Source organism: Nicotiana tomentosiformis, unplaced genomic scaffold (genome assembly GCF_000390325.3).
Source record: "Nicotiana tomentosiformis unplaced genomic scaffold, ASM39032v3 Un00414, whole genome shotgun sequence".
NCBI classification, from domain to species: Eukaryota; Viridiplantae; Streptophyta; class Magnoliopsida; order Solanales; family Solanaceae; genus Nicotiana; species Nicotiana tomentosiformis.
The window spans coordinates 3,881-14,952 of record NW_027174973.1 but is presented as its reverse complement, the minus strand read 5'-3'; the positions used below and the strand labels follow the sequence as shown (position 1 = coordinate 14,952).

The 11,072-nt window shown below is 35.3% G+C and overlaps 1 protein-coding gene across 1 annotated transcript; it reads left to right on the top strand.

The window, feature by feature from the left end:
• Window positions 1-5,985: 5,985 nt before the first annotated feature.
• LOC104088333 (endo-1,4-beta-xylanase 5-like) lies at window positions 5,986-10,511 on the top strand. Its single transcript, XM_070192576.1, has 2 exons — window positions 5,986-6,774; window positions 10,341-10,511. The coding sequence occupies exons 1-2, from the start codon at window positions 5,986-5,988 to the stop codon at window positions 10,509-10,511; spliced, it is 960 nt and encodes a 319-aa protein (XP_070048677.1).
• Window positions 10,512-11,072: the final 561 nt, after the last annotated feature.

Genomic DNA, 11,072 nt, shown 5'->3' with positions numbered 1-11,072 from the left:
AACCACGAATCATACCCCCATTCAAGCTTAAGGAACTTAAGAATTTCCAACTTCTACATTCGATGCCGAAACCTATCAAATCAAGTCCGATTGACCTCAAATTTTGCACACAAGTCATAAATGACATAACAGAGCTATGAAAATTTTCAGAACTGGATTTCGACCCTGATATCAAAAAGTCATCTCCTTGATATAGCCCCGTTATGTCATTTATGGCTTGTGTGCAAAATTTGAGGTCAATCAGACTTGATTTGATAGGTTTCGGCATCGAATGTAGAAGTTAGAAATTCTTAAGTTCCTTAAGCTTGAATTGGGGTATGATTCGTGGTTTTAGTATTGTTTTATGTGATTTGAGGTTTCAACTAAGTTCGTATGATATTTTAGGACTTGTTGGTGTATTTGGTTGAGGTCCCGAGGGCCTCGGGTGAGTTTCAGATGGTTAACGGATCAAAATTTGGACTTAAATAGCTACTGGAAAATTTTCTGCTGGAATTAGTTTGGAAATCGACGCTGGAAATCGGGGGCAGGAAATCTAGGACAGGAAATTGAGGGCAGGAAATCGAGGGCAATGCTTGGATAGAAACTTTTAGTGATAAAAAGGGGACTTCGTCCCATTTTCTATTTTTGACAAATTGGAGCTTTGGGAGAGGCGATTTTTGAGAGATTTTCAATAAGAAAACATCGGGGTAAGTGATTCTAACTCAGATTTGATCAATATACATGAATATATCATTATTTTCATCATTTAATTAGTGTTTTGAGATGGAAACTTAGGGAAGATTGTAAAAATTTCATAAAAATAATTTTTGAGATTTCGATATTGATTTGGAGTCGGATTTGAGTGAAACTACTATGGTTGGACTCGCAATTGAATGGATTGTCAGATTTTATGAGTTTTGTCTGATTCCGAGATATGGGCCCCACATGGAATTTTTGGGTTAAATTTCGAATTTTGTTAGAAAAATTATATTTTCTTATGGAATTTATTCCTATAATTGGTATTGATTGAATATAATTAATTATGATTAGATTCGAGCAGATCAGAGTTGAAAAATCGAGGAAAAGGCATACTACTTGACTGATTGAGCGTGGTTCGAGATAAGTGACTTGTCTAACCTTGTGTGGGAAAAATTTTCCTTAGGATTGGTATTGATATGTCGTGTACACGAGGTGACGAGTGTGTACCCTGGCTAAATATGAAAGATTATATCTTTAAATTGTATAGAGCACTGTTGCATATTAATTAAATTATTTTATTCTGTTATATTCATCATCCGTAATATATTTTCGTATCTTTAATTTGCCTGACCTGTTCCTGTTAAGCGTGTTACCTGTTTAGTTGAAACTCTGTTTCTTTTGTTCTGTGCATTATTTGAAGGATGAATTTCTTAAATTTAAATATTATTAAAAATGAAGTATTTTACATTTAAAATTTTGATATTTAGATAAGGTGTTAAATTTGTGAAATATTATTTTTGCTGAATATTTTGTGAGATTTTTGTACTCATTGTGATTGAGCCGTGAGCTCCTTATTGTGGAAAAATATTGTTGCTAATTTATTAAAGATATGGGAGATTAGCTATGGGAGATTATTTCAAAATTAGGATTGAGAAGGAACAAGGTATTCAGAGTACCATCCAAGCTGCCATTGAGCATGGGTACCCACAAGTTGAGTACTACATCTCCTCTACTATTGATTCTGGTGCTTATGAAAGGATTTTATCGTCAACCCAAGAAATCCACCCCATCACCCTCCACCAACCATTTTAGTTTCGAGTTTGGAAGTTATAAGGGAATATAACTTCTTCTTTTTTTGTAAAGAATATATATATATATATATAAGTTATAAGGGAATATAACTTCTTCTTTTTTTGTAAAGAATATATATATATATATATATATATATATATATATATATATATATATATATATATATATATATATATATATATATGTTTGCAAATATCGAAATGCCTTAGCATGAAATAGTTAGGTCATGTTTGGAGGTTCGAACATGCCTTGCCTTCGATATTATTTTGTTTAAGGCATCGCGGGGGTTCGGTATGACCGGAAACTTTTTCCCAAAGTACTTATAATTTTTTAGATTATAGTTTGCTGAGTGTAGCCTTTAGAACCGGTTCAGAAATTTTGAAGGCCTTGTTTTTTGTTACGGGTCTCGGACATCTCTGTCACACCCCTTTTCTACCCCAAAAAGATATATGTGTTTTATGGATTATTGTGAGGTTAAAGAGTTTTTTCAATTAAAGGGATATTTTTGAAATAAGGATTATTTTATTTACAGAGTCGCAACTTGGAATTTGATTTTTGGGTGTTCCAGGTCACCTTTTAATTTGAATCCCTAGTCAAAGGAAGGTTTGACTTTATTTTTATTGGTATGCAAAAATAAGAGACTGGGCAAGGAATTATGTTGACCGGAGAGAAGGTATAAGGCATTCTCCAAGTCCCGTGGTTCTAGCATGGTCGCTTTATTGACCACAACTTAGCTTGAAATAATAAAATATTTAATTAAAGAGAAGTAGACAAAGCAGTGAACGTTTTATGGCCGAATTTCATTAGATCTTGCATTAATTTTCAATGGCTCATTTTGATACTTAACTAACTAGCCATACATATTTAACATACTACTTTTTCCCAGAGATAAACCAAAAATAAAAACGTATCTTTAAACTAAGAAAGGAGAAAAATAAAATATAATTGTACTACGTTCATCCTAAGTAAAACATACAAATACCAATCACAAACACTCGAGCATTATTATAAAGTTTACGTCATTCATTCATGAAACAAATAAAAAATATATATGAGCCAAATGTGACAATCTAGTAGCTTAAAGATTCACCAAACCAACAAGAATATTTAAAAAAAAAAACGAAACAGAAGTAAGAAAATGGACCTTAATAAATAAGCTCCCTTTATCGATTTAATGAGGAGAAAACAAGATTCCAAAGATTACTTGAGACCACGACAAATCTTGCAAACAAATAGCGAGCTATACCAATCACCTCGAACGGAAACTTCACTGACACAGCCTCGGTTTGGACGAAGGTTTCAAGTGTTAAGGGGGTAGTCTAATAGTGAAATTTCAGCTAATTTTTATGGTATTTTTCAGCTGGGTTTGGAGCTATTTTTATGTTGATTTTGGAGTCATTCTTAGCTGGTTTTTTGGGCTGTTTTCTTGCTGGTTTTCATGGCCTTTTATGGCTGATTTTTGCAGCAACTATATAGAGGGTTTTTGTTGGTCTTTGGGGAGGAGATGAAACTCCCTTTTTGTGAATGTCAGTGTGTGTTTGTGGAGGGATAAGGAATGGGAGACATGAGTGGGGGGGACTAAGAGTGAGGGGCAAGGAGTGGGGAATGAGTGGGAAAGTTTGGCCTAATTTGATCTAAGTCGCGATTGGGTTTTTAGCGTGAAACATAAGTTAATTGTTCAACGAGCGAAATTGGTACCGCATTGAGAAAATAAGCTCCTAATTGAGTTTCGATTGAAGGACTAGGTTCATATTATTATTGGTGACTCATAGGAACACGAATCGTCGAATTCCGAGTTCGTATGATGGAGTTAGAACCTTTTTAGTGAAAATAAATATTTCTAGTGTATCGCGCACCTTTAGCGACCAGATTAGACACTTGTAGCGACGGAAATTGGGCTGTTAGCGACCAGAATAGTATTTTTATTGATCTTTTTTTTAGCTCATTTCAATATTTTTGGACCAAAGAACACGGCTTGGGGCGATTTTTGAGCAAGAAATCACGAAAAATCTTGAGGTAAGTCACTTATGATCATTTCTACTCCATAATATTGAATTATCATTGAATAATCCGACTAGATTACATGATTTTGAGGTGTAAATCGGTGATTTGGACCTAGGGATTTGAAAATAAGATTTGAGGATTTGGAGGTCGAGTTGATGTCGGAATTTGATAAAATTGGTATGGTTAGACTCGTGGTTAAATGGGCTTTCGGATTGTGTAACTTTTGTCGGGTTCCGAGACGTGGGCCCCACAGGCGATTTTTGGGTGAAATTTCAGATTTTGATGTGCAATCTGTATTTTCATATGTAATTAATTCCTATAATTTATTTTGACTTAATCGAATTATTTATCACTAGATTCGAGGCGTTTGAAGGCCGATACGCGAGGCAAAGGCATTGCGGAGTAAGAAATTGCACGGGTTGAGGTAAGTAACACTTCTAAACTTGGTTTTGAGGGTATGAATCCACGAATTTGGTGTTATATAAATTGTTTGGAGGTGACGCACATGATAAGTGACAAGCGTGTGGACGTGCACCATAGAAGTTGTGATTTGAATAAATTTTGTGATGTTGTAAAATTAAAGAATCATGTTATTATTCGCATATTCTCCACGTGTTAGAGAAATTTAGCAGAGACTCGTATTAATGATCATGTTTAGGCTACGTGCCGATATTTTGGGACCCATATGGTCGTATTGCTGTTGAATTAATTATTTTAAAATGTAGATTTCATACTCAGTCATGCTCATCCATTGTGAGGATATTTATGGGATCGGGGTTGCCCGCCTGCAGCAGGCCATATCGGTAATATATATATATATATATATATATATATATATTATTATTATTATTATTATGGGATCGTGTTGCATGCCGCAGCAGGCCTTATAGGCTTTATTGTTCTAGATTGGGGCTGCACGCAGCAGCAGGCCTTATTGGCTTTATTATTATATGAATCGGGGCTGCCCGCCTGCAGCAGACTACATCGGCTTTATATCACGCTTGGGCTGAAGGAGCCCCTCCGGAGTCTGCACCCCACACAATGAGCGTAGATGACTATATATTCATGATTGATTTCCTAGGGCATGGAATATCCTTACTTATTTATATTTTGAGTGTAGATGATTATATATTCGGGATGGACTTCCCAGGGCATGGACTTGCCTTACTTATTTATATTTGTGATGAATTTTACTTGACATTGATCTTGTCCGAATCATTATAATTTGGGGATAAATTTAACCCTGGGCTGGATTTGTCCTTATACGGTACTGATTCACTGACTGTCAGTTGAGGTATATATATATATATGGGATGGAACTTCCCTGGGCTGGATTGGCCTTATACAATACTGAGTGACCAAGTAATTTGTAATCGTGAGTACACGAGGTTTTCCTCTTGAGATGTCATATTCCTCATATCATTCAGTATTGATCTATTTTACTTGTACGGAGCTAATTGTTGAAATTGAAATATATCTACATTTCTGTACTGTTATTTCTATTCTGGACTGCACCTGCTGAGCTCGTCACTACTTTCAACCCAAAGGTTAGTCTTGTTACTTATTGAGTTGGTTGTACTCAAACTATACTCTGCACCTCGTGTGCAGATCCAGGTGCTTTCGGACACATCGACTACTAGATTTCAGAGTGCTATCAATTGGAGACTATCAAGGTAGCTGCCTGGCGTCCGCTGACCTTGACTCTCTTTCTTTCAGTTATTGTATTGTTCTATATTTTCGGACAATGTTTTTATCAGTCAGACTTTGTATTCATTTAGATGCTTATGTACTCAGTGACACCGGGTTTTGGGAGTATTTTGTATCTGTAATTGTGAGGTTTTCTATTGAAATCAAATATTATGTTTTCAACCTTAGACGAAATTGCGGTTATTTGAGATTGTCGGCTTGTCTAGTATTGGGATAGGCGCCATCACGACAGGTGAGATTTTGGGTCGTGACAATATATAAATATGAAGGAGAATAACTTAACTAGTTCTTACGATATGTTTAATTTCATTTCACGAGATTCTCATTTAAAATGGATTTAATTTATATATATTGACAATAATATTTTTTTTATGCTGTCAATGATTTTAACATTTTATAGCATGTTACAATCTTATTATAGGCTGCTTGTATTATCTTGTAACTTTTCTGATAGTATTAAAAAAAATAGTTTATGGAAGCTAAATTCTAAAAAATCACTAGAAAATGCCGCAGGTACGCAAAGCTAAAGTGAAAATCCAAGCAGTGGATTCTCAAGGCCAACCTTTACCAAACGCAACTGTCTCCCTGGCACAACAAAAGAACAATTTCCCGTTTGGCAATGCAATAAGCCAACACATCCTAAACAACAAAGCCTACCAAGATTGGTTTACTTCAAGATTCATGTGCACAGTTTTCGAAAACGAAATGAAATGGTACGCCAACGAGAAAATCCCCGGCCAACTAGACTACAACGTAGCTGATGCTATGCTTAGTCTTGTCCAAAAATATAACATTAAAGTCCGCGGCCACAATGTCTTTTGGGATAATCCTCAGAATATGCCCTTGTGGGCGCGTTATCTTTCACCAGCACAGTTATCCGCAACTGCATCAAGAAGGATAAATTCAGTGATGAATAGATATTTAGGCCAACTTATTCATTGGGATGTTGTGAATGAAAATGTCCACTTCTCGTTCTTAGAGCAGATGCTAGGGAAGAATGCGTCTGATGTTTACTACAAAAAGGCTAATGAAATTGATAGCAAGGCAATTCCGTTCTTGAATGAATTCAATACGCTTGAACATGAATTTGATGGAACTTCAAATCCAGCTAAGTACCTAAAAAAGATTAAAGAGCTTCGATCCCATGGTTACAATGGCCCTTTAGGCATTGGACTCCAGGGACATTTTGTCACCCCAAATTTGCCTTATATAAGATCTTCTCTTGATATTCTTGCTTCAGCTGGATTGCCAATTTGGATCACCGAGTTAGATGTTGCAAATACCACCAACCAGGTAATCTTCCTTAATTATTGAGTTTGAAAGGGAAAAAAACAATTACAATATAAAAAAGGGTTTGGATTTAGGAACTGAACGATAATGTGCCTAGTAACAATTTTATAAATTTATTGTCACAGTGGGTAAACCTCAGTAATAATACGTGAAATTAACCTCTAATTTGTGAGTTGGTGATCTTAAATTTGGGCACCATGGAATCCTAAAGGATGTTACAGGATGTGTTTGACTGATAATAATTTCAAGAATTTGCCTACTGGAGAAAATTATTAAGGAATGGAATCACCAGGATTTGGCCCTTTTAATGTCCTTTGCGTATCTTATTTCGAAATTAGCAGTTCAAGTGTGGCCATGAGATTTTTTTTAAAAGAAGTTTTAATGTGAGTATGTGTATCAATTGATGCACAAAACAATATCTCCGAATCCCATAGTCTAAGAGTGAAATTATTTATCTTGTAGCTGAATTAAGAAAGAAATATACTCTATATTTCCCAGATTGATAAAAATTACTCTAAAAGTTGTTGCCATTTTAACTTTCTATTACCACCGCCATCATATCTTACTAGCTACGATTAAGTAATTCCATGGTAACACTATAAAGTTTAAAGAGATAATTTTTTAGGGGGTTTTTTTTTGGGGGGGGGGGGGGGGGGGTAGGAGCTAGTCCGTGAATATGAGAGGGGGGCTTTTGGTGAAAAAAGCCCAATTTGAACCCTACACTACTTAACTAAAAATGAAAGTTATATAGTAGAGTCCGTTATTTAAATGGTTACTCAATTATCCGAAGTTATCTAGTAAAGTCATCTTTCTTTTGTTTATAACAGAAAAATTACTTAATTATGCCTATAACACTCAGAATGTCACTCGACCAGATTTCTCAAACTTTTGATTGTAAAATACTTATTTTACCCTCTAAATTATCAACTTTTATCTTTTTTTAACATTATGATTTTTTTCTCTTTTTAATCTACATTATGGGCTTACCTAAAGAACAAATAAATTTATTTTTAAAATAAAAAAGTTTTCTAGCATACATAATATCGGAATAATAATATAGTTGAGCATAATTTTCAAGAATATATAATGCATATTATAATAATATCTTTAATTTAAATAATTGCTTTTTATATTACGTTGATAGATCATATATATCTTAGTTTTCATTATTAATATAAAAAATATCATTACTAACAAATTGTTCTAATTAATTTTTTTTACTATTCTCAACATTTTATTATTCCAACATTATACATGCTTAAATACTATTTTTATCTTTTTAATTTATAAATAAAATTTATTTATTCTATAAGTAAAACCATAATATAAATTAAAATAAAAAAAAAATTATAATATTAAAAATTTTTAAAATAAAAATAAAAAGAAGACAAACATTGATAATTTAGAAGGTAAAATAGGTATATGGTAATTGATGGTAGGCTAGGAACACGTGTTTTAGCCGTATTTTGCACACTAATTTACTATACTTTACTTGTGTTTGAGTTTTAATTGGTAGTGTTTTCTACTGATTGTGTGTTTTATACTTTGTAGGAGATGATGCCGAGTTAAGAAGATGTTTTGGAGCTAAATCGGATAATTTGGAGCTTTTAAATCCGAGTAAAAGCCCAAGGAATTAAACCGGGATCGCATCCGGGGCTCGTGGACAGGCGTTACATACGAAAGTTGGAAGAAAGAGCAAGAGCTAGAGCAAAAAAAAAGTACTAGTGTGTCGCATAAGGCGTGGCATTAAGCGTCGCACTAGTACAAAAATTTGTTAGACAAGCTAAGTTCAGAGAGTTTACAACCGAGCAAAATATGCTAATGCTACGCACCCTGCGTAGCATAGTGCGATGCATGAAGTGTAAAAAGTTTGTAGGTTTTTTCACTTCAACTCAAAGGAGGTAGTTTCATCCGGGTTCATTCCTGCTTGGCATCAATACACTAGAAACACATTTGTGAGAGGACTTTTGACATACTTTCGACCTAAGGAAGCTAAGGATGAGTTGGAAGAACACAAGCACAAGGATTTCATCATTCATTCCTCACTCAAGACCCGAGTTTGGACCGAATCTATATTTTACTATACTTTAATTATATTTGTGATGAATTTCTCCATGTCTATGGAGTAGTTTCCTTTAGGGTTTGATGGATTTAGTGTATTGATGATTGTTTGTAAATTATAACTCTAGATTTATGTATTGAATTATTTTGGAAGATTTAATTATTGCATCTATATTCACTAGTTCATATAATCGAGAGAGGCATAACTTGTGATATCTTTGCATGATATTGATGGTTGAGTTCATAGATTCTTCTAACTATTCGAAAGATGTTAGTTGAATCATTGATTAAACCTGGTTAGGAGAATAATCGAAATAAGTTTTTCTAAATCCACTATGCATTCTTGCATATCTTCACAGTGCTTAATTTGGTACGTCTCGTGAGGTTAAGGTTTAATAGAGAGAGGAGTTTCTGTTGAACGTTTGAACCAATAAGTGAGTGAATTCGAGAGACTCACTTGAACATTAGAAGTGAACTATCTAGAGTTAGATCCCGAATAATTATCTTGCACCTATCCTATCAAAACCCTACCTTGTCCCATTGATAACCTTATTTGCTTATTCCTTGTCTCGATAGTCACTAGTCAATAGCTTTAGATTCTTAGTTAATTTTAATTATGAATCATATAAATCTCAACTGTTGATCCACCTGGATAGCAATCAAGCTAGAAGCTAAGAGAATATTGTTTAAATCCAATTCTTATGGATACGATATTATACTATGATATCTTTGATTAGCGAGCATAATTTAAGTGTATTTTGCACTCGTCAAAATTTGGCACCGTTGCCGGAGATTGGCAATCAATAGTGTTCAAAATAATTTTTTGTGCTAATTCAGTAATTTATTTTATTTTATTTTATTTTTATTTTTTATTCTTCATGGGTTTCCTCTTCCATGTACATGCAACATATTGACTCCTTTAGTGTATGACTCGATCTTCTTCAAAGGAATTGATTTCGTACAACCCAAAGGTAGAAAAGAGTCTGCAAAAGTTGAGGAAAGAGAAAGAACTCACCGGAAAGTTCATGGGGCAGCCTTCAACCCAAGAACACATGACTAATCACGGTGAAGATGAGGCAAATCTGGCGCAAGAAAAGCAGCACAACCGAGAGAAGAAGCTACAAGGATAGTAGCCGAGGCAACCCGTAGAGCTGCTGATGAGACCGTCAATGATGATGGGGTTCGAAGTTTCCATCTGAATCGACCCTTGATTGAATATCCGTTCGAGAATGCGGTACCCAGGCCTGGTAGAGCATTGGGTGATTACGCCAGACCGGTCTACAATCATGGATTGTCCAGTGTCAGACCTCCACCAGTAGCAACGGATAACTTCGAGTTGAAGCAAGGCTTGCTTCAAACTATCCAAAATAACTGCATTTTCAGAGGAAAGGTGAACGAAGATCCTAACACTCACTTGATGGACTTTGAAAAAGTCATGAACACATTCCCAATACAATGGAGTATTAAAGGATGTAGTCTACTTAAGGGCATTCCCCTTTTCACTAAAGGATAACGCGAAGCACTGGCTTTGTAGCTTACCAACAGGGTCGATCAGGACATGGGAAGATATGACTAGAAAGTTTCTTGACAAATACTTTGCAGCTGCAAAAACAGTGAAGTTCAGAAAGGAAATTCACAACTTTTGCCAGATGGACACCGAAACAGTTTTTGAGGCTTAGGAAAGATTCAACCAGATAGTGAGGAAGTGTCAGCATAATGGAATTGAATTGTGGATGCATCTTCAAGAGTTTTGGGATAGACTAACACCTCCCTCACGATGAACTCTGAACATTGCAGTTGAAGGTCCTTTTATGAAGAAGACTCCTGAGGAGATTGTGGCAATACTTGATGAGCTCTCTAAAGATGCTAACCAATGGCCTTCTGAGAGCAATTATAGAAGAAAATCAGTTGGGGTTCATCAAGTAGATTCCAATACAGCGGTGCAAGCCCAACTAGATGCCATGGCCAAAAAGATAAGAAAACTGACCTTAGCCAAGATCCAGAGTCAACCATCACCAGTTTGTGATTTCTGTAGAATGAGTCATCCAACGTATGAGTGTCAGGCCGCAGCTGTAGATGAAGTGGTAAATTCTGTGGGAAGTTTTGATATAGTCAACTACCAGAGTGGTAATAATTTCAATCACATGGGACAGAGACACCCAGGCTTTTCGTGGAACTCACAAAATTATAGCTAGAACTCATGACAACAAAGTAACTCTAGACCCCAGGGACAAGGAGCT

What these genes read in the sequence shown, in the direction of transcription:
- LOC104088333 (XM_070192576.1), top strand. Translation starts at nt 5,986, where the DNA reads ATGCCGCAGGTACGCAAAGCTAAAGTGAAAATCCAAGCAGTGGATTCT. An exon ending in TTGCAAATACCACCAACCAG is followed by an intron (nt 6,775 to 10,340) that starts GTAATCTTCCTT and finishes TTTTCACTAAAG; the next exon opens with GATAACGCGAAGCACTGGCT.